The following is a 27,870-nucleotide window of genomic DNA, read 5'->3' on the forward strand; positions in this document are numbered from 1 at the left end:
GACCTATAGTCTGAGATATCAAAACCTGGGTACTTAGATGATGTTGGCTGTCCTTTCTGACAACCTACTTTATGTCTGTATGTTTACCCATGTGCCTGTCTCCCATGGTGCCATCTCCTCAGCTTGCTTTGAGAGATGCTGTTAGGAGAATTGCAGGGAGCCTCTAAGGATATTGACAAGGCTGTTGAGCCTCTGTAGACGTCAGTTCATCAAAAGTAATTTTGGAGCTGGAGAGGTTGCTTAGTGGTTAAGGCACTTGCCTACAAAGTCAAAGGACCCAGGTTCGATTCCCCAGGCCCCATGTAAGTCAGATGCACAGGGTGGCACATGCGACTGGAGTTTGTTTGCAGTTGCTAGAAGCCCTGGTGTGCCCATTCTGTCTGCCTCTGTCTATATATCAAATAAATAAAGTAAATCAACAAAAAAATAAGAATAAAAAAGTGATTTTGTGTATGTGAATACATGTGTTTGCATTCATGTTCACATGTTTGCTGGTGAGTGTGTGTGTGTAAGCCAGAGGACCATCTCACGTTTTATCCCTTAGGCACCTGCCCTTTCTTTGAGACAAAATCTCATTGGCCTGAAGGCTAGACTGGCTGGGCAGGACACCCCTAGAATCTTCCTGTCTCTGTCTCCTTAGTGCTGGGATTACAAACATACAGATGGCCGATGTTTGCTAGGTAGGTTTTGGGGATCAAACTCAGGTCCTCTAGCTTGTTAAGGCAAACATTTTACTGACAGTTCTCTCCCTGCTGCAATCTTGCAGAGTGATTTTTGTTTCTTTGTGATTACCTTTCTCATAGTGTGACAAAATACCTGACTGAGGCCAACAGTCTGAGGCTAACCGTTGAGGTTACCATGGACGGGAGGGCATGGTGGGCAAGAAGGGTGAGGGAGATGGTTACATTATGTTTGCGGTCTGGGAGCGGAAAAAATGAATGCTTGTGCTCACCTTTCTTTCTGCTTTTTAGTCAGTCTGAAACCTCAGCCCCATGTCTAACACTTTGGTTAACCCGATCTAGAAACAAGGGCTGGAGAGATGGCTCAGCAGTTAGTCACTTGCCACCAATCTAGACACTCCTTCAGTGACACATGCCAGGAGTTTGTCTCCTCGATGATTCTAGATCCCATCAATTCAGCAGTATTAATAATCACACTTTCTTTTCTTTCTTGTTTCCCCCCTTCTTTAAGCTATGGTTGTGTTTTGATATCATGAGTTGTGTGCTGTAGTCCTCTACCTTTGCTCTAGCTACTAGCAATTTGAGAGTGAAGTTTATTATCAGTAGATAATAGTTGTTAAAAATTTAGATTTGGGTGTGCTAAACTATATCTTTCACTTGTTCTTACTACTTCCTAATTTGTCAGTCATTTTGTTCAAGGATTTTCTTTTATTTATTTATTTATTTATTTTTTAATTTTTATTCACATTTTCCATGATTATAAAATATATCCCATGGTAATTCCCTCCCTCCCCACCCCCACACTTTCCCATTTGAAATTCCATTCTCCATCATATTACCTCCCCAATACAATCATTGTAATTACATATTTACAATATCAACCTATTAAGTATCCTCCTCCCTTCCTTTCTCTTCCCTTTATGTCTCTTTTTTAACTTACCGGCCTCTGCTACTAAGTATTTTCATTCTCACACAGAAGCCCAATCATCTGTAGCTAGGATCCACATATGAGAGAGAACATGTGGCACTTGGCTTTCTGGGCCTGGGTTACCTGACTTAGTATAATACTTTCCAGGTCCATCCATTTTTCTGCAAATTTCATAATTTCATTTTTCTTTACTGCTGAGTACAACTCTATTGTATAAATGTGCCATATCTTCATTTTCCACTCATCAATTGAGGGACATCTAGGCTGGTTCCATTTCCCAGCTATTATAAATTGAGCAGCAATAAACATGGTTGAGCACGTACTTCTAAGGAAATGAGATGAGTCCTTTGGATATATGCCTAGGAGTGCTATAGCTGGGTCATATGGTAGATCAATGTTTAGCTGTTTTAGGAACCTCCACACTGTTTTCCACAATGGCTGGACCAGATTGCATTCCCACCAGCAGTGTAGAAGGGTTCCATTTTTTCCACATCACCACAAACATTTATGATCATTTGTTTTCTTAATGGTGGCCAATCTGACAGGAGTGAGATGGAATCTCAATGTAGTTTTAATCTGCATTTCCCTGATGACTAGTGACGTAGAACATCTTTTTAGATGCTTATATGCCATTCGTATTTCTTCCTTTGAGAGTGCTCTATTTAGCTCCATAGCCCATTTTTTGATTGGCTTGTTGGATTCCTTATTATTTAACTTTTTGAGTTCTTTGTATATCCTAGATATTAATCCTCTATCAGATATATAGCTGGCGAAGATTTTTTTCCTATCCTGTAGGTTGCCTCTTTGCTTTTTTCACTGTGTCCTTTGCAGTGCAAAATCTTTGTAATTTCAGGAGGTCCCAGGGATTAATCTGTGGTTTTATTGCCTGAGCAATTGGGGTTGTATTCAGAAAGCCTTTGCCAACACCAATATGTTGAAGGGTTTCCCCTCCTTTTTCCTCTAGCAGTTTCAGAGTTTCAGGTCTGATGGTAAGGTCTTTAATCCATTTGGACTTAGTTCTTGTGCATGGTGAGAGAGAAGAATCTATTTTCATCCTTCTGCAGATATATATCCAGTTTTCCCAACACCATTTGCTGAAGAGGCTGTCTCTTCTCCAATGAGTATTTTTGGCATTTTTATTGAATATCAGGTGGCTATAGCTACTTGGGCTTACATCTGTGTCCTCTATTCTGTTCCACTGATCTACATGTCTGTTTTTGTGCCAGTACCACACTGTTTTTGTTACTATGGCTCTGTAGTATAGGTTAAAATCAGGTATGGTAATACCAGCAGCCTCATTTTTGTTGCTCAGTATTATTTTAGATATTCAAGGTTTTTTGTGATTCCAAATGAATTTTTGGATTGTTTTTTCTATTTCCATGAAGAAAGCCTTTGGAATTTTGATAGGGATTGCATTAAATGTGTAGATTGCTTTTGGTAAGATTGCCATTTTCACAATATTGATTCTTCCAATCCAGGAACAAGGGATGTTTCTCCACTTTCTAGTGTCTTCTGCAATTTCTCGCATGAGTGTTTTAAAGTTCTCATTGTAGAGATTCTTTACTTCCTTGGTTAGGTTTATTCCAAGGTACGTTATTATTTTTTTTGATGCAATTGTGAATGGGAGTGATTCTCTGATTTCATCCTCTGTGTGTTTGTTGTTAGCATATATGAAGGCTACTGATTTCTGTGTATTTATTTTGTATCCTGTACATTGCTGTAGGTTTTGATCAGCTCTAACAGTTTGCTAGTAGAGTCTTTAGGGTCCTTTATGTATAGAATCATGTCATCTGCAAATAATGATAACTTGATCTCTTCCTTTTCAATTTGTATCCCTTTTATGTGTGTCTCTTGCCTTATTGCTATGGCTAAGACTTCCAAAACTATATTAAATAGTAGTGGCGACAGTGGACACCCTTGTCTTGTTCCTGATTTTAGTGGAAAAGCTTCCAGTTTTTCCCCATTTAGTAATATGTTGGCTGTAGGCTTGTCATAAATAGCCTTTATTATATTGAGATATGTTCCTTCTATTCCCAGTCTCTGTAGGACTTTTATCATGAAAGGATGTTGGATTTTGTCAATTGCTTTCTCTGTGTCTAATGAGATGATCATGTGATTTTCGTCCTTCAACCCGTTTATGTAATGTATTACAATTATAGATTTGCGTATGTTGAACCATCCCTGCATCTTTGGGATAAAGCCTACTTGGTCCGGGTGAATGATCTTTTTGATATACTCTTGTATTCTGTTTGCCAATATTTTATTGAGAATTTTTGCATCTATGTTCATGACGGAGATTGGTCTGTAATTTTCTTTTTTTGTTCTGTCTTTGCCTGGTTTTGTTTTCAGGGTGATGCTGGCCTCATAGAAGGAGTTTGGTAGAATTCCTTCTTTTTCTATTTCCTGGAAAAGCTTAAGAAGTGTTAGCTCTTCCTTAAAAGTCTGGTAAAATTCAGCAGTGAATCCATCTGGGCCTGGGTTGTTTTTAGTTGGGAGATTATTGATAACTATTCAGATCTCCATGTTTCTTATAGGTCTATTTAAGTGATTAATCTCATTTTGATTTAATTTAGTTAGGTCATATAGATCAAGGAAATCATTCATTTCTTTTAGATTTTCATACTTTGTGGAGTATATGCTTTTATAGTATGTCCCTATGATTTTTTGAATTTCTCTGGAATCTGTTGTGATATTACCTTGTTCATATCTGATTTTATTAATTTGTGTCTCTTCTCTCTTTCTTTTGGTCAGATTTGCTAAAGGTTTATCTATCTTGTTTATTCAAAGAACCAACTCTTTGTTTCATTAATTCTTTGGATTGTTCTTTTTGTTTCTATTTCATTAATTTCTGCCCTAATCTTTATTATTTCTTCCTGTCTACTAATTTTTGGTTTGCCTTGTTCTTCTTTTTCCAAGGCTTTAAAGTGAAGCATTAGGTCATTATATGCTTCCTTTCTAATTTCTTAATATAGGCACTTAAGGCTATAAATTTACCTCTTAGAACTGCCTTCATTGTGTCCCAGAGATTTTGGTATTTTGTGTTCTCATTATCATTTGACTCTATAAATTTTTTGATTTCCTTCTTGATTTCTTCATTTACCCATTCATCATTTAGTAGTGTATTGTTTAGTTTCCATGATTTTGTGTATGCTTTATAGCCTTTCTTGTTATTGATTTGTAGTTTAATTCCATTGTCGTCAGACAGAATGCAAGGAATTATTTCACTTTTCCTGAATTTGTTAAGATTTGCTTTGTGTCCTAATATATGGTCTCTTTTAGAGAATGTTCCATGTGCTGCTGAAAAGAATGTATATTCTGCAGCCTTTGGATGAAATATCCTGTATATATCTGTTAAGTCCATTCCTTCTATGACCTCATTTAGTCCAGTTGCCTTTCCGTTTATTTTTTCCCCGGGATGACCTGTCAATTGATGAGAGTGGGGTGTTCATGTCACCCACCACCACTGTGTTTGGTGTTATCTGTGACGTTAGTTCTAATAGTGTTTTTTGACGAATTTGGGAGCCCCGATGTTAGGTGCATATATGTTTAGGATTGTAATGTCCTCCTGTTGGAGTGTGCCCTTAATCAATATAAAGTTACCTTCCCTATCTTTCTTGACTAACGTTGGACTAAAGTTAGGATAGCAACGGCTGCTTGTTTTCTAGGCCCATTTTCTTGAAACACCGTTTTCCAACCTTTCACCTTAAGATAATGTCTATCCTTTGTAGAAAGGTGAGTTTCTTGGAGACAACAAATTGTAGGATCCTGCTTTTTAACCCAGTCTGCAAACTTATGTCTTTTCGTTGGGGTATTGAGGCCATTGATATTAAGAGATATTATTGAATGGTGTGTATTTTTGTTTGCCTTTTTTTTTTTTTGTGGTTCTGCTTCTACCTGTGCTCTCTTCTGTTAACTAGTATTTGAGTATTGCTTGTTTTTTTCTAGGTTCCTTATATTTGTGCTTTTCCTTTTCTTCAGCATGGAGGATTCTATCAAGTATTTTCTGTAGAGCTGGTTTTGTCTTCAAATACTCCTTTAACCTGCTTTTGTCATGGAATGTCCTTATTTCTCCATCTATTTGAATGGATAACTTTGCAGGATAAAGTAACCTTGGTTGACAGTTGTTATCTTTCAGAACTTGGAATATATCACTCCAAGCCCTTCTGGCTTTTAAAGTTTGTGTTGAATAATCTTCTGTAATCCCGATGGGCTTGCTTTTGTAGGTAACTTGATTTTTCTCTCTAACTGCTTTCAATATTTTTTCTTTGGTGTGTGTGTTTGGAAGTTTGATTATAATATGGTGAGGAGAGGTTCTTTCCAGGTTTTGTCTGGCTGGGGTTCTAAAGGCTTCCTGAATCTGCATTGGCACCACTTTCCCAATTTGGGGGAAATTTTCTTCTATGATTTTGTTGAAGACGCCTACTATGCCTTTGGAATGGAAATCTCCTTTTACTATGCCCTGAATTCTTATATTGGATCTTTTCATAGTGTCCCGAATATCTTGAAATTCCCACTCATACTTTTCTATAAGTTTGTCTTTCTCTTTGTTGGCCTGTATTAGATCTGCCACCTGGTCTTCTAGCTTAGATATTCTGTCCTCTCCCTCATCTATCCTACTGGTGAGATTTTCTAGAGTTTTTAATTTCATTAACTGTGTTCTTCATTACTAGTAATTCTGACTGGTTTTTCTTTATTATTTCTATTTCCTTATTTATGTCTTGTATTGCCTTCTTTATTTCATGAAATTGGTGTCCTGCATATTCTTTGATTCCTTTGATTTCCTCTTTGATTTCTTCTTTGATTCTTTTGATTTGTTCTTTGACCTCTTTGAACATATATATATTCATTCTTTTGAACTCTTTCTCAGGCATTTCCTCTAAGTCGTTCTCCCTGGAGGACAATTCTGATGCCTCAATACTTTTAGGTGGATTTATATCATCTTGCTTTTTAGTGTTTCTTGTGTTATAATGTATATATTTTTGCATCTTGGATTATATTAATGCTTGGATTTTCTAGCTAGCTGGGTATTCTTAGCTGTATCAATTGATTTGATGTCATATATTTTCAGGGTAGGAGCTTACGGTGTTAGGTGTGGCTCTTAAGACTCTCATAGTTATCTACAAATGTGCTCCTATGGGTTGAGTTTCCCTGCTATAGGAGTATTCAAGCAGGCTGAGTGGAATAAAATACAGGTAGATTCTAAAAGTTAACTAAACACTGTACACATTCAATCAGAAACAGCCCCGAGTATGTATGCAAGAGTAGTTATTATAATGTCCAGATCCTCTATCAACAAAGAGGTTAAGATTTCTGGTCTGTTGAGGGATCTAAATCAGCTTGCAACCAAGTGAGACCCTTCCCTGGTGCAATCCCAGTTACCTTGGATGATTTTGGTCTCAGTCAAGTTGCTGCCTGGGTCATTGGGCTGCTGTTCTGATTTCTGGAGCTGGGCACTTGCTTTTCCTGTGGGCAAACCGAGCTTGGCAAGTGTGCCCTGCAGATCAGCACCCCTGCTGCTGGAACTGCTGCTGCTCAACCTACCACTGCTGGGTCTGTAGCCACTGCTGCTGTAGCTGCCAGTGCTGGACCCACCGCTGCTGCTGCCTCTGCTGCTGCTGTAGCTGCCAGTGCTGGAGCCACCCCTGCTTCTGAAGCTGCTGCTGCTGTGTCCACTGCAGCTGCTCCCACTGAAGGTGCTGCTGCTGGGTCTGCCGCTGCTGCCGCTCCTGGGTCTGCTGCTGCTGGGTCTGCCACTGCTGCCGCGACTGGAGCTGTTACTGCTGGGGCCGCTGTTACTGGTGTCAGAGCCACTGATGTTGCTGCCGAACTCTGCTCCTGCTTGGGTCCCGCTGTCTGCTCAAATTGGCGTGGCCGGGTCCCGGGACCGCTGCTCTGTTTGCCAGAGCTGGGCTCAGGTGGTGGGGGAGGGGAGGGAGCCTCAGCTGCTCTGGTTCTCTCACTGTTCCACGTGTTCTTCTACCTCATGTTCTGCTCCTCCGTTGCTCACTGCCGCTCTCCCTTCACGTTTCCTGGGTTGCAGAGTGCCGGTGTGAGGGGAAGCTCCTGCACCTGGCTTTTCCTGTGGCTGGAGCTGAGCCTGGTGGTTTTGTGGTGCGCCGCCAAGGCGGCGGTTGGCCGAGGTGCCGGAGCCGCTTTTGCCGGCCAGTGCGGGCTCTGGGTGCTCTGGATCTCTTCTACTTCTCTGCTGCAGCTTCAATTTCCTATACACCTCACTTTTTAGTAAAAGTTTGTATTTTGCTGAGTTTTTTTGGTCTTTTTCCCCCCTAGGCTGCTTTGGCGTGGTACCTACGCTGCCATCTTAACCGGAAGTCCTAAAGGATTTTTTGATTGAATTTATTTTGTTAGATTTCATAAGCTTTTTTGGTGATGAGATATAGTAATTTAAATAATGTTAATTTTGAGGGTTTTTGCTTATTACAAATAATGCTCCAAGGATTGTGTGTGTATTTTTATTAGTTACATACCCAGGACTAACTAGAACTGCCTGGAGAGTGGAGTTTGGCTTGTCATGACAGTTTTCAGTGAGGTTGTTTAAATTCTGCACTTACACGGGGTGGATGTTCCATTTGTTCCATGTCTGTGCAGCACTGGAAGATACCATTAAGCTATTGAAAATATGTTTGGTCATTTTGATTGATTGTCACAGGATTGCTTTTCCTGAATGACTAATGGGCTCAAGTGGCTGCTTGTTTCTGTGTTTATTCTCAGTTGACTATCCTCTTTATCAAGTATCTATCTGTTCAAGACATTTGCCCCTTTTCTTCATTCTCTTCTGTCTCTCATGTCAACATTACTTGCTCTTATTACCATACCTTTATAATGGAGACCATTACCTCTTTTAGTGCAGACCTTTGAGTATTGTGCATTATATATGGTAGTGCAGACCCTAGGATATTGTGCTGTATAATTTTATTGCTGTTTATCAAACCCAGAAATTTGGGGCTGGGAGATGATTCAGCAGTTAAGGTACTTGCCTGCAAAGCCTAATGACCTGGGATTGATTCCCCAGTTCCCATGTAAAGCCAAATGCACAATGTGGCTCACACATCTGGAGTTTGTTTACAGTGGCTGGTGGACCTGGTATGCTGGTTCTCTCTCTCTCCTCACTATCTCTGCTTATAAATAAATAAATAAATAAATAAATAAATAAATAAATATTAATCTGTTACAAACCAGGAATTTTAGAAGCTGCTTATTAGTTCCTCCAAATAAAAAGAATTGCTGAAGTTTTGATTAGAATTCCAGATGTTAGGGAATTTTATTGAGAGATTTTCACCTAGTAACAAGCATATGCTTCTTTGTATTTTAAGTCTGTTCTAATTTGGCATTACCTTGTGTAGCTTTTGTTAGACATATTCTTCGATATTTGGTTTCATCAAATAGTATTTTCAGTTCATTTTCTAGTTATGTTTCTACAATGTGGAAATGAACTTTATTTGTGAAATTTTACTTTTTTTTAACTTACACCCTTTATCTTTTTTTAATTGTACCACCAACTTTTAATTACCAAATTCTTAGTTTTCTCCACAGATACTTTAGGATTTTTTGCCACATGATCCCGATGCATTAGTAGTCACTCTTATTCTGTTTCCTGTTATTTCTTCTCCTTGTCTTGCTGTACTGTCCATGGACCAGTGCTCTCCTTATTACTCATCCTGTGGGTGTTTGCTGATTATTTATTTATTTATCAGTTTTCAAAAGATAGACACATCTAACTCTGTTTTATTTCATAGTGAGCTGAATTCCAAGCTGCAAGATACTTTAGAACAAATTGAGGTAAGAAGGGTTATACTTTAAGTTGGGTAGCTTTTTCTTCTCCAAAGTTTTTGTTCGTTTGTTTTTGAGGTAGGGTCTCACTCTAGCCCTGACTGACCTGGAATTCACCATGTAGTCTCAGGGTGGCCTCGAACTCACGGGGATCCTACTACCTCTGTCTCCCGAATGCTGGGATGAAAGGCGTGAGCCACCATGCCCGGCTCTCCAAGGTTTTTGAATAATCAAAACATCTACTAAATTCCTAACCCTCCTATTACCACATGCAGTTCATTCAAAAATGTAGAAACTGGGAAGAGAACATTCCATCTTGTTCATTTTTATTTATTTATATGAGAGTGACAGAGAGAAAGAGGCAGATAGAGTGAGAGAGATTGAGAATGGGCGCGCCAGGGCTTCCAGCCACTGCAAACAAACTCCAGACGCGTGCGCCTTCTTGTGCATCTGGCTAACGTGGGTCCTGGGGAATCAAGTCTCGAACCGGGGTCCTTAGGCTTCACAGGCAAGCGCTTAACCGCTAAGCCATCTCTCCAGCCTAGAACATTCTATCTTTGTGAACATGAAGCTTTCCTTTTTTCCTACTTAATGTTCATAGTCAATTTTTCTCCTTGGCAGTCTTTACAGAGTTTTTATTTTAATAAACAATAAAGATTATTTTCTCTATATTATATTTTATTGCTTTCTGATAAGAGTATTATAATTATAAAAAGTTAGACTTTCAAAATGACCTTTTGAGACAGTAGATCTTGTTAATAATAATAAATACAACTATTTGCTAATTGTAAGAATATCAATTTATTTGATAATCACAAGAACAAGTCTTTGAATTCTATAACAGTGCCCTTAATATTTTTAATGAGGAATTTCTGTTGAGAGCTCAGTAATTCTTCACCCTCAGTGCAAAGTACTATTTTGTGCTTATGTAGAAAATCATTACTTAAAATGAAGTCATTGAAGTAGTAAAGAAAGCAGTACATTTATATATAAAGGCTTAAATGTTGTATGTACTTTCAAAGTCAATGTTTTGTTGAGAATTAGTTTTTTCTTGATTGCAGAAAGATTGTTGTATTACTTTTCAGCAGTCCCACACATTCACTTTATATAATTTTAAAATATTAATTGACATTTGAAGAAATATAAAGTTAAGAAAAAATTTTAAAAATTAGCTTTCATGAAAACAGTTATACTTTATTTTTGAATCACTAGGCATGGGTTTTAGGGCATACAAATTGACAAGTAAGTCAATAAATTTGAATATAGTGGCTAATTATAATTTTTAAGATAATTTTATTTATTTGTAAGGAGAGCGAGGAAAGAGGGAGAACGAAAGTGAATGAGAGAATGAGAAAGGGGATGCCAGGTCTTCTTGCCTCTGTAAAGGAATATAGGACATGTGCCACTTTGTGCATTTTGTATGTTGGCACTGGAGAATAAAACCCAGACTATCAGGCTTTGCAAGCAAGTGCTTTAGCTGCTGAGCTGCTTCTCCAGCTTCTAATTATCATTTGTATATATAATTTATTTATTTATTTGACAGAGAGAGAGAGAATGAGCCCTGCAGGGTGTCCATCCACTGCAAATGAACTCTAGATGCATGCACCCCTTGTGTATCTGGCTAACGTGGATCCTGGGGAATCGAACCTGGGTCCTTTGGCTTTGCAGGCAAATGCCTTAACCACTAAGCCATCCCTCCAGCCCATAATTTGTATGTTTTTGAGCAACAAATTTGTATGATGGATAAATAGATATTAATCATAAGTGAAAGATTAATCTTAATATTTTGCTCTCGTTGTCTTGAAAATATAACTTCTTAATCACCCTTTATTTCCTCTTTTAATTACACAGGAACAGTTGGATGTGGCTCTTTCCAAAATTTGCAAGAATTTTGACATTAGTCATTATACCAAGGTTCAGCAAGCTTATCGACTTCTAGGAAAAACACAGGTTAGTTTTTAAAGGATGGTCCCCTTTTTTTTCCATAATTAGGAGCCTATCAGCTTTAATGCTTGATCATATCTGAATATTATCAAGTTAGTATCCTTAAATAATTTCATTTAACAAAATATATTTTAATGCTGAATTGACAGTGGTAACCATGGTTATTCACAGAGTCTCAGAGTATATATAATAAGATTGAAGCAGTATAAAGGTTTGCTCTGAACTATGAAGTATTTGCCAGGTTTAACGTTTTCACAGTTTGATATAGGATTAAGAAAAGTATTTTATACTTGACTGAAGCTGCAGGAATTCAAGTTTGAGGACTTTGTATGCTACATTATAAGGCCCTGTCTCAAAAAAAAAAAAAAAAATGCAAAAAGGAATGGAAGGAAGGTGAAAGGAAGGAAAGAAGGGAAGGAGGGAAAGTATAAAATAATTCATTGGGAGATTACATGTAGTCTCTTTTACCGTGGTTATTGATCCTGGAACATTAGAAGAAAACCAATGTACTCATCAGATTTTCAAAACATTCTGGTATCCACCAGTTGCCATAATTAAATGCCATAACTTATCATACTCAGCTTTACCCACTTTTAGTATCCAAGGTCTTTCTTAAACAACTTGAAACAAGGGTTATAGTTTGAAAGTTAATTTTATCTTCTAAGTGTGTATAGAATTATACATTTATCCATTCAACATTTAAACATGATAAGTACAAGCTTTACACCCCCACACACTTAAATTGTTTAGTTTTTCAGGACATGTAAGAGTTTATCAAACCATTTAAATTCTATTTATATTTTAAAATTTGAATTGTTGTACCTTAATAATGTTCATGTCTTAAGCTGTAACTTGAAAAAAATACAAGGTGAAAGACATCAGTTTTGAAGGATATGTGTAAAGACATTTGAAAATAAAATTATGACTTCTACTTTTCTCTGTATGATTATTTTACATTCATTAAATATTCATTGATGCCTTCTAGCTATATTGCTCTAGGTACCTGTCTGTAGACTCTCATTATATTATCTTCTTGTAAGGGATGCATCCATTTCAGTTCATAAGTGAACATACTTTCAGGGGGTAAGAAGTACTGTAAAGAACTATGAGTCAAGCCTAGGGAGCTGGCTCACTGGGTAAAAGTGCTTGCTTTGTAATCTACAGGGGCTGAAAGGGCCTTATTTGTCCTGTGTTTAATTCTCTGACAGCCACATAAACAACATGGCATCACCACATATGCCTGTAATCCTACTTCTGTGGGGAACCAAGACTGGAGAATTCTTGGGCTCCTTGGTCAGCCAATCTGATAAAAAATTGCAGCTCCAGGTTCTCTGAGAGACTGTCAAACACATGGATGAATTTCAGAGGAGTACCCAATATGCATACATCACATATAAACCACACATGTGCGTGCGCACGCACACACACACACACACACACACACACACGGGTGCACACGCCACAAAAAAATAAAATCAGGACAAGCAAATAGACTGTAGGAAGTACTGAGTTGCCTAGGTGGTCAGGAAAGGCTTCTCTGAGAAGTGGAACAGCAAGGTGTGTTTGATATAAGAGAATGAGTATCTGATGGCCCAGGGATCCAGTGGTGGGGCAGTGCATGGCATAGTGGAAGAGCAAAATGGATACCTGTTGTGAACATAGAACATCAGTGCAGGTCCACAATTCAGATACCTTGAATGCTGTGATGTTATGGTTATGGGAAGGGTAATTTGCAAATAGTCTGCACTGTATCAGTTCTGAGGATAATGCCATGCTATAGTTATAATTCAGGAAGTTTTTTTCTGCACATATATCAAGATTTATTTAATTACATAAAGTTATATTGTGTGTTTTTCTTTCTATAGACTGCAATGGATCAACTTCATATGCACTTTACCCAAGCCATTCATAATACCGTGTTTCAAGTTGTCCTTGGTTATGTGGAACTATGTGCTGGAAACACAGATACAAAATTTCAAAAGCTGCAATATAAAGATCTCTGTACAGTATGTAGTAGTTTCATTGCTGTTATTATGTCTTTCTCTCAGGTTTTAAATTAATAACTGCCTTTTGCTCTTCACCTTTAGCTCGAAGATGTCATTAGACTAAATACAGACATGTTTGTTGAAAGCTTTTAAATTTTTCTGTATTCTTTTTTTTCATAGAAAAAATTGAAGACTCAGTCACAGCAGTGGTAGACATTGCTTAGACTGGAGTACAGATACTTCAGAACTGACTCAGCCTGGTGTGGCTCCTCTTATTCCTGTCTCTCTGACTCTGCATTGTCTTCTGCCATTGCAATATCCTTGTTGAGTCTTCATGCGCATGCTGCTGTTATCTGTAGCTAATTTTCCTTTTTCATTCTTTAAGAAAGTGTTGAGTGCCAGGTGTGGTGGCTCATGCCTTTAATCCTAGCACTCAGGAGGCAGAGGTAGGAGAATTGCCATGAGTTTGAGGCCACCCTGAGAATGCAGAGTGAATTCCAGGTCAGCCTGAGCTAGAGTGAGACCCTACTTTGAAAAAGTCGATCATATTAATTGGATGATGTGGAGTGTGAAGAAAAGAGTGGTGAACAGCTGGGGAATGGTAGTTGTTAAACAACAGGATTACAATGAAAAAAATCATACCTTCTATTTGATACCTGGCCTTTTTTGTTTGTTTGTTTGTTTTGAGACATCTACGTGGTGGATTTAATTAGGTGTTTCCCATAAACTCATGGGTTTTGAATGCTCAGTCCCCAGATAATGGCAATTTGGGGAGGTGGAGCCTTTCTGGAGAAGTTGTGCTGTTGGGGGTGGACTTACGGATGTTGTAGCCAGTTCCCCCTTGCTAGAATCTAGCTCACTCTTCTGCTGCTATTTCTACCTGCTGTGGCAGAGGTGATGTCTAACTTCTGCTCTTGCCATCTTTTCCCCTGCTATCATGGGGCTTCCCCTTGAGACTGTAAGCCAAAATAAGTACCTTTCCTCCCATTAGCTGCTTTTGATTGGGTGCTTTGTGCCCACAATGTGAATATAAGTAAAGCATCCCACTGTGTAACCCAGGCTGGCCTTGTACTTGACACCCTTCTACCTCAATGTCCCAAGTGTGGGATTGCAGACATGTGCCATCATGCTTGGTCTGCTTGATACCTGTGAAACATCACGTGGACTTGATGAGGAGAGACCTAAGGAGACAAGGGTTGAAGTTAGAGGTCTGGAGTGATCAGTATCTACTAGTTACAGCCATGAACCTGGATGAGAAGATGGTGGGGCGGGGTGGGGGGGGAAAGGTTAGATTAAGAAAGCAGTGAGGCTGGGCTTAGGTAGGGGAGGAGAGACTAGACAAGTCTAAGAAAGAACAACCAGCTAGTGGAGGACAACAGAGCAATGGTATCACAGCATCAAGGAGAGTGAAGTATAGATCTGTGTCAGGTGCTGCTGTTAAAGCCAGAATGCAGTGATGCTGCGCAATTGTCCACTTGGTTTGACTTTGTGGAGGCCACTATTGACTGTGGCCTTTCATTCCAGCCTAAGAATGCACACTCCCTTCCTTGAGACATGCTTGAGTCTTTTCTAATGGTGGCTTTGGAAAATATAACACTTCTAGGAAGTAGACAGTAGCTCTCTTTTATAATTGCCCAGGAATCAGTGAAAGTAAGCTAATCTTTGATTTTCAACAAGTTTGTCAGAAGTATATATCATATATACAAACAACTGGAGGGATTTTCTTAGTTGAGCTACAATATATATTGTGGAAGAATGGGACTATGTAAAGAGTAAATCATTAATGACAGATAATGTGGCTAAATTTTTTAAAATAATTGTTTAAATCAGGTATGGTTAATGTTACATAATGACATCTTTATCCATTTTCAATATAGTAATCATTTGACAAATTTTAAGTTTTGAAATTTTTTTTTTCTTAATAGTATATTTTAGATTGCTAGTTGCAGTTTCAGGCATTGACTGACATAGTTATGATTCAAGAAGAGCAAGCCTAGGCATATTTGGAGTTTATTTTCCCAGTATTATAGCAATATTTTGAAGGGAGCACTTTAATAATAAATTGGGCTTAAAAGCATTAAAAATTAAACTAATTGAATAATGTAGTCAAATGGTGATGGATTTCCTCTGAATAGGGAAAAATTGTGCTTCCTTTAATTGGAAAGAGATTGGAAATGAAAAGAGATAATCACCCACTTGCTTTATTCATGGCATTATTTACAACCACTTTCAGATGTCAGTCTAAGTGAGTGGGAGTGAAATTTAACAAGTTAAAAAAACTCTTCCTCTTCTTACAAAGAAATCTGAGGCAGGATTATTATTTTATTAGCTCTGGTAAATAAGGCTTCAATTCTTAAGTCCAGTAACATCTGTTGCTGTTATAAAGATTCTAACGACTTGTTGCCTTTCAGCATAGCTCTTGAGTTAAAAGTTTATTTGGTTTTGAGCTTTTAACTGATGCTAGTTGTATTGGTACCTGCCTTTAATCTTAGAGTTTGGGAGTTTGAGGCATAAGGATCTCAAGTTCAAGACCAGCCTGGGATACATAGTGAGACCTTGTCACACACAAACTTTAAAAAATTATTTTATTTGTATTTATGTATTTGAGAGAGAGTGAGTGAAACAAGAAGAGAGAGGGTATGCAGCTGCTGTAAACGAACTCCAGATGCATGTGCCACTTGGTGCACCTGGCTTACATTACACACAGACATTTTTAAAAAAATTATGTCATGTTTCTCAGTGATTTAATTAGAAGTATAGCTTTTTCTTTTTCATGGTTGTTATGGTAGGCTGATGAATTTCCCGTGAGAGCTTATTTCAACATGTTAACTAAGGGTGTTATTGATTAATGTCATGATAATAGAGTTGGCGATAGTTCTCTCAACCATTTTCAGTTGGTTACTTCCAAATAATCTTAATGACAATTGAGTTCTGCTTTTGAAATGAATTAGATAATGTAGTGAAAATACAATGTTTTTGAAATCATTTCACTGTGCATCTTTACATTGACTGGTACATTAGAGGTGTTTAATAAATGTTTCTTGAGTAAACTGGATTGCCAGCATTATCTCTAGTTGGTTTGCTGTTGGAACAGTTCAGTCTGGTTAGTTGGCATGGAATGGAAAAAAAACCAACATTGGCTTCTTCTCTGTCTCTTTTTATTAAAACATGTGCTTTATTCATGTGTGTCATAGAGAGACAAGACTAGACTCTAAGTGTTCTATCTTCTAGGCTTCTAAAAGTTCACTTTTACTCTAAAAGTTATATATTATCTCTTGATAGTTGGTCTAATAATTCAGTGCCCATTCTCTTATATGTCAACAAATATATTTGGAAAGACCACTGTTGAGGACAATTTGTTCTAATAATATTATAAACACCTAATTATCAATTCATTGTTTGAGCACAAAACACATTTCTGCTCTTTTTAAAAAATATCTTATTTATTTATTTGAGAGAGAGAAAGAGGCAGAGAGAGAGAGAATGGGAATGCCAGGGCCTCCAGCCATTGCAAATGAACTCCAGATGCATATGCCCCCTTGTGTATTTGTCTAACATGGGTCCTGGGGAATCAAGCCAGGATCCTTTGGCTGTGCAAGCCAATGCTTTAATCACTAAGCCATCTCTCCAGCCCGTTTCTGATCTTTTATTCTTAGTGCACTTTCTGTTTTAAAGAATTAATCTGTTTTCCTTCATCATTTAGGGAGAGAACATTGTTTCTTTTTGAGCTTTTCTCTGTTTTTGCTTGTGTATGTTGATGTGCTATGCTTGCATGGGTAAGGGTATGAGAATTGCTGATGAAAGACCCCAGACTCAAATAGTATGTAAAAGCAAAGAGTGTTTATTCTGAAGAGTCAGCCAGCATGCAGGGTCACCCATTCATGCAAAGTGGCGACCTCGAGAGGAACACTCAGGGCCCTGTTAAGCACAACTAGGGGAATTCCAGGTGGGTTAGGCAATCTTTTAAAATGATTGGCTAGGCAAGCAGCAGTTACAGTTGTACATCTCTGATTGGTTGAAGCAGAAGATGCGGAGGAGTTGCGAAAGGCGTGAAAGGGACATGTCTGGGCATGTTTGGACATGTCTCCAGGAACTGACTCAGCCTTGAGAGCCCACCACTTTGGACATGCCCTTTTTGGTCAATGGCCCAAACGTATTGTAGGAACTGACTCAGGCCCCTAGGTGACTATCTTCCCCAGCCATATGTCAGGGTCACTGTTGATTAATAGCCCTTTATTCATGTTTTTTTCCCAGAAGTCTTGCCTGTCTGTCCAGGAAACTGAAACTTAGGCCTAGTTAGGGTGGCACCTTATTGAAGCCTGACATGGTGTCAGTTTGGTCCCTGCACATGTATGCATGTGTTATGCTTGTATGTATGTATGTATGTGCCATGCTTGCACATATGTGCTTGCATACATGTAAGTGTGAATGTCTTCCTTGATCACTTTCCACCTTGTTTTCTTACTTGAACCCAGAGTTCACTGATTGGACTTGTGTAGCTAGCCACTTTGCCTTGGGATCACCTGCTTTGGCTTCCTCTTGGGATTACAAGCTGGTTGTCATGCCCGCTTGGCATTTACGTGGGCACTGAGGATCCCAAATCTGGTACTTATGGTTGCATGGCAAGCACTTTACCTACAGAGCAATCTTCCATCCCCTTGACTTTCTTTACTGTAAACATAATAAGCTGCCAGGAAGCTCGGGGCTATATTCAATGTTCATGTGCAATGCCCAGCTTGCCTCTGGGCTGTCTATAGAATTAGCTGCTGTTTCATTCAGTTTTCTGTTTTCTCACTCTTAATTAGTCTTTTATTAATAGGCATTTCTGTCCCTGATAATCATTATATAGCTAGGCATAATTTAGATCATATGTGTAGTTATCATATGTGACCACTCAAAAAGTACACATTTTATACTCTTAAAAGCATATATGATTTACTTTTATTTTTATTATTTATTTATTTGACAGAGAAAGAGGGAGAGAGAGAGAGAGAAAAAGAGAGAGAGAGAGACAGAGAGAGACAGAGAGAAAATGGGTGCACCAGGGCCTCCAGCCACTGCAAACTGCCAACAAACTCCGGACGTGTGTGCCCCCTTGTGCATCCGGCTAACCTAGGTCCTGGATAATCAAACCTGGGTCATTTGGCATTACAGGCAAATGCCTTAACTTCTAAGACATCCCTCCAGCCCAAAAGCATATATATTTTAAATTGTACATTTAAAACCAATTGTAGGATGTTACAGTCTAGTTCACATTGCTGGTAGAAATCACCCAACCAAGAGCAGCTTCTGGGAAAAAGAGATTTATTTTGGCTTACAGGCTCGAGGGGAAGCTCCACGATGGCAGAGGGAAATGATGGCATGAGCAGAGGGTGAACATCACCCCCGGCCAACATAAGGTGGACCACAGCAACAGGAGGGTGTGCCAAACACTGGCAAGGGGAAGCTGGCTATAATACCCATAAGCCCGCCCCCAACAATACACTCGCTCCAGGAGGCATTAATTCCCAAATATCCATCAGCTGGGAACCTAACATTCAGAACACCTAAGTTTATGGGGGACACCCGAATCAAACCACCACATTCCACTGCTTGGCCCCCATAAACTGATAACCATACATGATGTAAAATGCAATGCATTCATGTAAACTTTAAAAGTCCCATAGTTTTTTTCAATTCCAATGATGTTCATACATCCCCATAGTCCAAGGTCTTTTAACTGAGCCATAATACCAAAAATAACCTTAAAAAAACCCATAATGTCACAGAATAAATATTCACACTGCAAAAGATGGCATTGGGCATAGCAAAGAAACATTCAACCAATACAAGTTTTAAAACAAGCAGGGCAAACATCAAACTCTGTAGCTTCCAGTCAACAATTCTAGCCAGTGACAAATCTCCAAATCCAATAATTCTAACCAGCAACAAGTCTCTGGCATTCCAATTCCACCCCTCCAGCTAGGCTACTCACAGACCTGGAAAACTTCATCGGGGCCAGCAGCTGTCCTTGGCAGCCATCTCGTGGTCCCGGCAGCTCCACTGCAAACCATGGTTCATCCTCATGGCCCCATGGGGTCTCCATGCAGGCAACCAGCAAACCTGCTTCACACTGCCCATGGCCATCTCCAAAACACAAGCCCTTGTTGCAAACTCAATGACCCTCTTTCCAGCATTTCTTATACTCCATAATACCAGGTAGGGTGCCAATTTGTTAATCCAGGGGGGAATAAAGCAGACTTGGAAGAACAGGACACTCCTTGAACACTCACGTCCCTTCAAAAGAATCAACATTCTTCCTGTTGCCCCAGCGCAGGTCAGCTAGCCCAGTCTCAAAGGTTGTAATCTCTCAGTTGTAGCTGAATGGGCAACAGTTCACCCAAAGATTTTCTTTCTGTGCCATTCTCACTGCTCACACCAGTTCATTTCTACGCAAAGCAACCCTGCACAACTTCTCAGGACATGGGCATAAGAGCAAGCTTCTCACATAAACTGCTAGCCCAGTCCAAGCAAAGCTCTTTCTCACCCTCATAAGCCAAACCTCACAGTCCATAGTTCTTACTGCATTCAGGTCTTGCAGCTCAGACCAGAATAGTCTGTACTTATAGCACTGCAAAGTTCTCTTAGGCCAAGGTTTCAAATCCTTCATATTCCTCTTGAAAATCAGCTCCAAAAGGCCAAAGCCACACAGTCAGGTGTCTAGCAGCAATCCTACTCCTCGGTACTACTTTACTGTTGCAGCCTGGTTCACATTGCTGGTAGAAATCACCCAACCAAGAGCAGCTTCTGGGAAAAAGAGATTTATTTTAGCTTACAGGCTCAAGGGGAAGCTCCACAGTGGCAGGGGGGAAAGATGGCATGAGCAGAGAGTGGACATCACCTCCGGCCAAAATAAGGTGGACCACAGCAACAGGAGGGTGTGCCAAACACTGGCAAGGGGAAACTGGCTGTAATACTCAAAAGCCCGCCCCCAACAATACACTCCCTCCAGGAGGCATTAATTCCCAAATATCCATCAGCTGGGAACCTAACATTCAGAACACCTAAGTTTATGGGGACACCTGAATCAAATCACCACATAGGAAAGGGCCAATAAAATGAAAATCAAATAAAAACTATGCTGTTTTAAAAATGTATATATAAAATGGATGCATATACTAATTTTTATAATTTCTCCCACTTACTGTAAGTAATTTCCTATTTCAATAATATACAACCAACGTAACTTTTATTAACTTGACAGTATTTCAGTCTAAGATCTTAAGAATTAATTCGTTCCTGATATTGTTTACTTGTGTCACTTCATCTTGTGTCATTGTAAGCAATATTGCAATAAATATTCTTCAAAGTAGCCAGCTCTTTGCATACAACTTTGTTTCATTTGGATAAATCATGAGAAATGAAATTGCATTGTTAAGAGTCTTTACATTTTAAATTCTTTCAGTTGCATTCCCAAGATTAATGTTCTGGAGAGTGCATTTCCACTTTTTCTCCACATTAGCTGTATCCGTTCCTTAACCACATGGGTGTTGATTGTGTTTATTTAGTAATTTCTCCATTACTAGAAGGTAGCATAGCAAAAATAATGCATTTCCGTGGGTTGTCTGGCTTTGTTTAGCTGTGTTTCATTATAGTGTTTTGGTTGTTTCTGGTATATCCAGGAATTAATGAGGTCTGTGGAATTCATGTTTAGGGTTGTTCAGTTGTGGTAGTTAACCTTATGTCATTGAGATGAACTTCTAAACCAGACACATTTATGGAAGGAAGAGGGGGTTTATTTGAAGTTTGCAGATCCAGGGGAAGTTCCATAATGGAAATTATGAATAAGCTGGCTTGCTTTCTTAGGTCCAAGCATAGTGAGAAAAAGTCATAAAGCCACCAGCAGCACCATAAACAAGCACGCTTCTTGAACTTTAGGCAAAGCTCAGGCATTTTGTATGTCTTTGAACTGGAATTCCAAATATGCCCCCATAACTTAGGGCTGGATCCTAGGATCCATCCACAGTGACATCTCCTTTAGCCAGGTGGATGTAGATCTAAGTTACAAACTTTAATAATATTCTGGATATATTGGGAGCCATCTGTTCAGACTACCGCATTCCTCCCCTGACCCCAAATAGATTTATAACCATCTTATATTATAAATTGTATTCAGTCCAAATTCAAAGGTCCCCACAGTCTTTACCAATTTATGGTTGTTCTAATGTCTTAAGTCTCATCTGAGATGTAAGATGGTCTCTTAGCTGTGAATCCTGTAAAATCAAAACAGGTTATATACTTTTAACATATAAAGGCACAGAGTAAACATTTCCAACTGTTATAAGGCATAGCAAAGAGATACTGGAACAATGCAAATTCAACAACCATCAAGAAATTTTGAACTTCTTAGTTCAAGTCCAATATAACCAGTGAGTGACAGTCTGTGGATTTTCCAATTCCACCCCTCCAGCTGGTCAGAGTAGCCAGGGAAAACTTCTATCCTTAGCCAACAGCCTCCATGGTAGCCCTTGCACAGTCCTGGTATATCCAGAACATCTTCAGGTCTCCATGCAAACCATGGTTCATCTTCGAATGGCTTGGCCAGCCTTTCAGGTTCATCATGCCCTGCCTCATGCCACATCTCAGCAGCAGCTCCTGGAACCATGTGCACTTCATGACCAAGTCCCTGCATTTATCATACTTCTAAAACCAGTACCAGTTTGCAGGACACAGCCATATTTTTAATTCAGGGACAAAATAAATCATAATTTTGTAGAGCAGGCTTTTTTCTCCAGTCAACTCTTTTCCAAAAGAGTTTGCATTTATATCACAGTCTTACCTCAAGCATTCTTCCCATTGTTATAATATTAAATAGTTGGGCCATCTTCCTTAAGATTGCTAATGAGTTTGACAATAGCAGCTTCAGTAACCTAAAACCGGTCCCTGTGTCAGTAAATTTTAAACTTGCTTGAATTTTTCCAACTTAAAATCTTAAATCTCTCAGTCCCATATCTATCAGTTCATTCCAAATTTAACCTTGACCAAACTCTCTGGGCCTGGTCAGCAGAACCTTTATTCCAATAGCCCAGTTCCAACAAAGTCCTCTGTAGTCTTTCTTTCATCTTAGAATTATTGTTTACTTGTGTCACTTCATCTTGTGTCACTATAAACAGTATTGCAATAAATATTCTTCAAAGTAGCCAGCTCTTTGCATACAACTTTGTTTCCTTTGGATAAATCATGAGAAACGAAATTGCATTGTTATAGTCTTTACATTTTAAATTCTTTCAGTTGCATTCCCAAGATTAATGTTCTAGAGAGTATATTTCCACTTTTTCTGCACATTAACTATATCCATTCCTTAACCACATGGGTGTTGATTATGTTTATTTAGTAATTTCTCCAATAAGCCAAGCTTCCAAATGCAATTCTCCCTGTGCTTCGTATTCTCAAACTGTCATCAGAATAGTCCATAAAACTTGGCTTACCACTCCAGAAGTTATTGTCAATTGCAAGTACCAAGTCCATGCCCATTCCTCTAAAACAAAAGTTCCAGAATACCACAATCCACATGGTTAGATTCATCTTAGCATTCTGTTCCACTCCTGGTACCAATTCTGTAGTAGTCAGCCTCATGTTGCTGTGATGAACTTCAAAACCAGACACAGTTATGCAGTTGTGGAAGGAACAAAGGATTTATTTGAAGCTTACAGTTCCATAATGGTAGAAGAAGCTGGCCTGCTTTCACAGGTCCAAGAAGGCAGGCAGGCAGGCAGGCAGGCAGGGAAAGAGAGAGAGAGAGAGAGAGAGAGAGAGAGAGAGAGAGAGAGAGAAAGCCACAAGCCACCAACAGTACCATAAGCAAGCACACTTCTCAAACTCCAGAAAAAGCTCAGCCACTTTGCATATCTTTAGACTGGAATTCTAAATCCACCCCACACTTTAGGGCTGGATCCTAGGATCAGCACAGTGCCATCTCCTCCATCCAGGTGGCTGCATATCTAAATTACAAACTTTAATAAAATCCAGAATATGTTAGGACCATCTATTCAAACTACTACAACAGTATGTCTTCTTTTGGGTGGCAATAGAGGGACTTTTCTCTTAATTGATACTGGTTTGAATGTGGCTGGGCCATCTAGTGAATAAGTCTAAGAACACTTAAAATTGTCAATGTATTTTAGAGTTCTGCTGAGAGATTGAGTGGAGGGGGTGGGGATCCTGAGACTAAAAGTTAAGGCACCATCTTATTTTTAGAAGGTGGCCTACAGCTACTAGCAGAAAGAAAAAGTAATTTTGTCACAGAAAACCATTTGAAACCTGCCAAAAAAATGTTTGTTTTTTTTTTTTTTCTTAGAGAGAGAGGGAGAATTGGCATGCCAGGGCTTCATCCACTGAAATTGAACTCCAGATGCTTGCACTACCTAGTGGCCATGTGTGACCTTGTGCTTGCCTCACCTTTGTGTGTCTGGCTTATGTGGAATCTGGAGAGTTGAACATGGGCCCTTAGTCTTCATAGGCAAACACCTTAACTGCTACACCATCTCTCTAGCCCAAAACCCAATTCTTAATTGATACTGTTTTTATATTTAAATATTGCCATTTTCTCCCATCACAGCATAATATTTAATCTCCTGAATATTTGATTATATACATACATTGTGAGTTGTATAATGCTATGTATTTGATTAGTAGCACTTTATAGGATTAGAAAACCTAAGGATGATAGGAAAGAAGCACTTGCATGTCACAGTTTAACAGCTGCTAGCTACTTAGATCAGGCGGGAGTTATTCATACCATACACATCACTTGTCTTGACATGTGCATACAAAATTTGAATTAATAACAAAATGCCTGCGGTTTGAGAATGACAGTTTTTTCCCATGATGTTTGTTGTTTCAAAAATCAGAAATCCAGTCAGGTTCAAGGAAAATTTGCTAAAAGTATGCACATAATTTTTAATCTATAGAGTATCACAGAGACTCCTTTTTTTTGTGTTACCCATGGTTGTGACCAAGGAATTGATAAATTTGAACATCAAACCCAGACATGTTTCATCTAACTCTTTGCTCTTTCTGCTATGTCATGCAACCTCTCTGGTTTCAATTGCCTAGAAAGCACTTAGCATATTCATATTTCATGCACGGTGGCAAATTCAAGAAGTAATTGGAGATTGGTGGAAGAGGATGTGTCTTATAACTGCTTTCCCAGGCAGGTATATAAAGCCAGAGTTTAGGGCTGGAGAGATGACTTAGCAGTCACGACACTAGCCTGCAAAGCCAAAGGACCCAGGTTCGATCCCCAGTGCCCATGTGAAGCCAGCTGCACAAGGTAGTACACGTGTCTGGAGTTTGTTTACAGTAGTTTAGAGGCCCTGGCACATCCATTCTCTCTCTTTCTCTCTCTTTTTCTCTCTCTGTCCCCCTTTCTCTAGAAAATGAAAAGTTAAATCAATCAAGTAAGCCAGCCAGCCAGCCAGCCAGCCAGCCAGAGTTCAGTCCTTGTATAGATCTTTTAGCTTCCTGAGCCTAGTGCTGTTATTACTAGCAGTATCTCAAATGTATGTCTCTGATGAGAGTTCACTGTGAATTCCCATTTGTTTAATGATAGTAATAGCTCTGTTTTTTTCTTCCTTGAATCTACCTATCAGTGTGTGTGTGTGTGTGTGTGTGTGTTTGTGTGTGTGTGTGTGTGTGTGTGTTTGTATGTGTGTGTGTGTGTGAAGGGGGGCTTTGTGGATGTTGTATCTCTGTGAAGATGCCAAAGCATCTGTTCTGTGCATGTTTGTTAGGTTGTGATTAGAATGCAAAGCCCAATATGAAATATGAACAGCATAATGCTTTAAAGACACTCCTAAGAATTTCCCTTTTGATGTTTTAATACTAAAAGCATCTTCCTGAAATTTCTGTAGGTATTTGAAAATAGAGATTTCTGATAAAGAATAATTTGTATAATAAGTAAATGTCTAACTTTGGCAGCCTCTTTGTTTCATGTTATTAGACTTTACATCTAGCCATTCTTCTTAAAAAAACACATTTCATTTATTTATTAGAGGGAGAGAAAGAGAAAGATGCAGATAGAGAGAATGGGCACACCAGGGCCTCTAACCCCTGCAAATAAACTATTGGCTTATGTGTGTACCGGGGAATTGAACCTGGGTCCTTAGGCTTCACGGGCAAGTGCTTAACCACCAAGCCATCTCCAGCTCCTTTTTAAAAAATATTAATTAATTAACTAATGGGAGAAAGAATGAGAATAGGTGTGCCAGGGTCTCTTGCTGCTGCACACCAACTCTAGACACATGCACCACTTTGTACTTCTGGCTGTATGTGGGTACTGGGGTATTGAACCTAGGCCATCAGGCTTTGCTAGAATGCACCTTTAACTGCTGAGCCATCTCTCCAGCCCATGATGGCTTTCTTTCATTGCATGCTTCAGTCTCAGAAAGATTATGGTCTTTAATGCTAGACTTACAGTGCACTTTGAATCACCTCAGCTTACTGTTTATGCTCAAGGCTGACATGCTACCTTCCAAAAATGGATTTCTGTTTTAATTGTCATCAGATGGTTGATAGTAGAGATGGAAGGTGTCAAGTGTTATTCTAAATGGATAATGGTGTAATGGTAGGTCAGATGTCTGGATTTAGGGAAGCTCTTCATCAAGTTTGTGTTGAAGAGCTTCTTTTGGTTCAGGTTGTGAAACATGGTAGAAACGTGTGGAGTTTTGAGCCATCGTGTCGCCAGGTCTGTGAATCTCCAAATCCTGAACCACAGGATACTTATGTTATCATCAAAGTGAGGACATGAGTGTCTTCTTTGTAGAGGTGGTGGACTTTTTTCCTTTAAGTTAGGTTACCTCAGATATTTTTTTCTTCTGCATTAAAAATCTCTCGCAGGGCTGGAGAGATGGCTCAGGAGTTAAGGTGCTTGCCTGTAAGGCCTAATGGTCTGGGTTCCATTACTCAGTATCCACATAAAGCCAGATGCTCAAAGTGGCTCATGCATCTGGAAGCTGTTTGTAGTAGCTGGAGGCCCCTAGTACACCCATTCTCTGTCCCTGCTCTGTTTCTGCTTGCAGATAAATAAGTAAAGTTTTTTTTTTTTTTTTTTTTTTTTTTTTTTTTTTTAAGGTAGGGGTTCACTCTAGCCCAGGCTGACCTGGAATTCACTATATAGTTTCAGGGTGGCCTCGAACTCACAGGGATCCTCCTATCTCTGCCTCCCAAGTGCTAGGATTAAAGGCATGCACCACCACGCCTGGCAATAAGTAAAGTATCTAAAAATTTTTCTCCAGTACTGTGCTTTCTCCCTTTACTATGCAACCCTTCACTGAAGATAAAAGTGGACAATGACTATAGAACATAGAGGAAAATTGGTAGAGAAATTTCTGTTTCCTATCCTCAAATAAAATGTGAGACAAGTTATTTAGTTTCTTGGGATTTCTTACACTATGAATATTTTCTGAATTGATTCATCCATGACTTTTATTGTTGTTTTCTGTGTGTGCTGTGATCACGGAACTGGAATTACAATATGGTCTTCCAGAAGGTATTCCTAGTTGTATGTAGGCAAGTGCCCCTCAATTGGAACTTGAGCTGAGTTTCAGGAACAGACATTTTGTGATTTGTGGATGACTGAAGCTGGTGAGGATATAGGAAGATCAGGGCTTCTCTCACACTTTTTTGAAAGGTGAAATGGATCCAGAGTAGTTTGTTGTCTCAGGTCACGTGACTTGCCAGTGTGAACTCTGGTGCCAGCTGGAACGCAGGCCTTTGCTCTGTGGGTAGAAGCTACACAGGCTTTTTTAAGACGTTTTGGTCTTCTTGGCCTGTCCTCTAGTCTTCGATTACTTAGGTAATTATTTGCACATTTTTCAGTTCTTTTGACTGCCTTTGGTCATGGTTCCTCCTTGCCTGTGTAATTAGGTTCTCTGTTTGGAACCTTGAAGTGGTTTTGTAGAATAATTAGAATATACAGGTTACAAATGGCTCCTGTTTATATACTGTTAGTTCAGTTTTTTTTTTTTTTTTTTTTTTCAGCTGAAGGCTGCCTTAAACCTCCAGTGCTCCTGCCTCAGCTGTTAGGTGCTAGAATTACATCATTCCTGGTTTGTAAGTGATTGTAAATACATGGCATTAAACATGTGAGAAATGGGCTGGAGTGATGGCTTAGTGACTAAGGCATTTGTTGGAAAAGCCAAAGGATCCTGATTTGATTCTCCAGGACCCATGTAAGCCAGATGCACAAGGGGGTGCATGTGTCTGGAGTTTGATTTCAGTGGCTGGAGGCCCTGGCATGCCCATTCTGTTTCTCCTTCTCTCTGCCTGTTTCTCTCTCTCTCTTTCAAATGAATAAATAAAAATAAAGTTGTTATTTTATTTATTTTTTATTTTTTTTAATTTATCTATTTGAGAGAGACAGACAGAGAGAGAAAGACACAGAGAGAGACAGAATAGGTGTGCCAGGGCTTCCAGCCCCTGCAAACGAACTCCAGACGCGTGTGCGCCCCCTTGTGCATCTGGCTAACGTAGGTCCTGGTGAACCGAGCCTCGAACTGGGGTCCTT

At 39.2% G+C, this 27,870-nt stretch overlaps 1 protein-coding gene across 1 annotated transcript in view; it reads left to right on the top strand.

Annotated features, from left to right (window-relative positions):
- The window catches only part of Vps50 (VPS50 subunit of EARP/GARPII complex), a 159,690-nt gene that overhangs the window by 51,668 nt on the left and 80,152 nt on the right, over positions 1 to 27,870 (top strand). Inside the window, exons 10-12 of the mRNA XM_004656224.3 lie at positions 9,363 to 9,405; positions 11,248 to 11,346; positions 13,206 to 13,346. Of these exons, the coding sequence (XP_004656281.1) occupies positions 9,363 to 9,405; positions 11,248 to 11,346; positions 13,206 to 13,346 (283 nt within the window). The remainder of the gene's footprint in view (positions 1 to 9,362; positions 9,406 to 11,247; positions 11,347 to 13,205; positions 13,347 to 27,870) is intronic.

The sequence above is a fragment of the Jaculus jaculus genome, chromosome 10, assembly GCF_020740685.1.
Source record: "Jaculus jaculus isolate mJacJac1 chromosome 10, mJacJac1.mat.Y.cur, whole genome shotgun sequence".
Lineage (NCBI taxonomy): Eukaryota > Metazoa > Chordata > Mammalia > Rodentia > Dipodidae > Jaculus > Jaculus jaculus.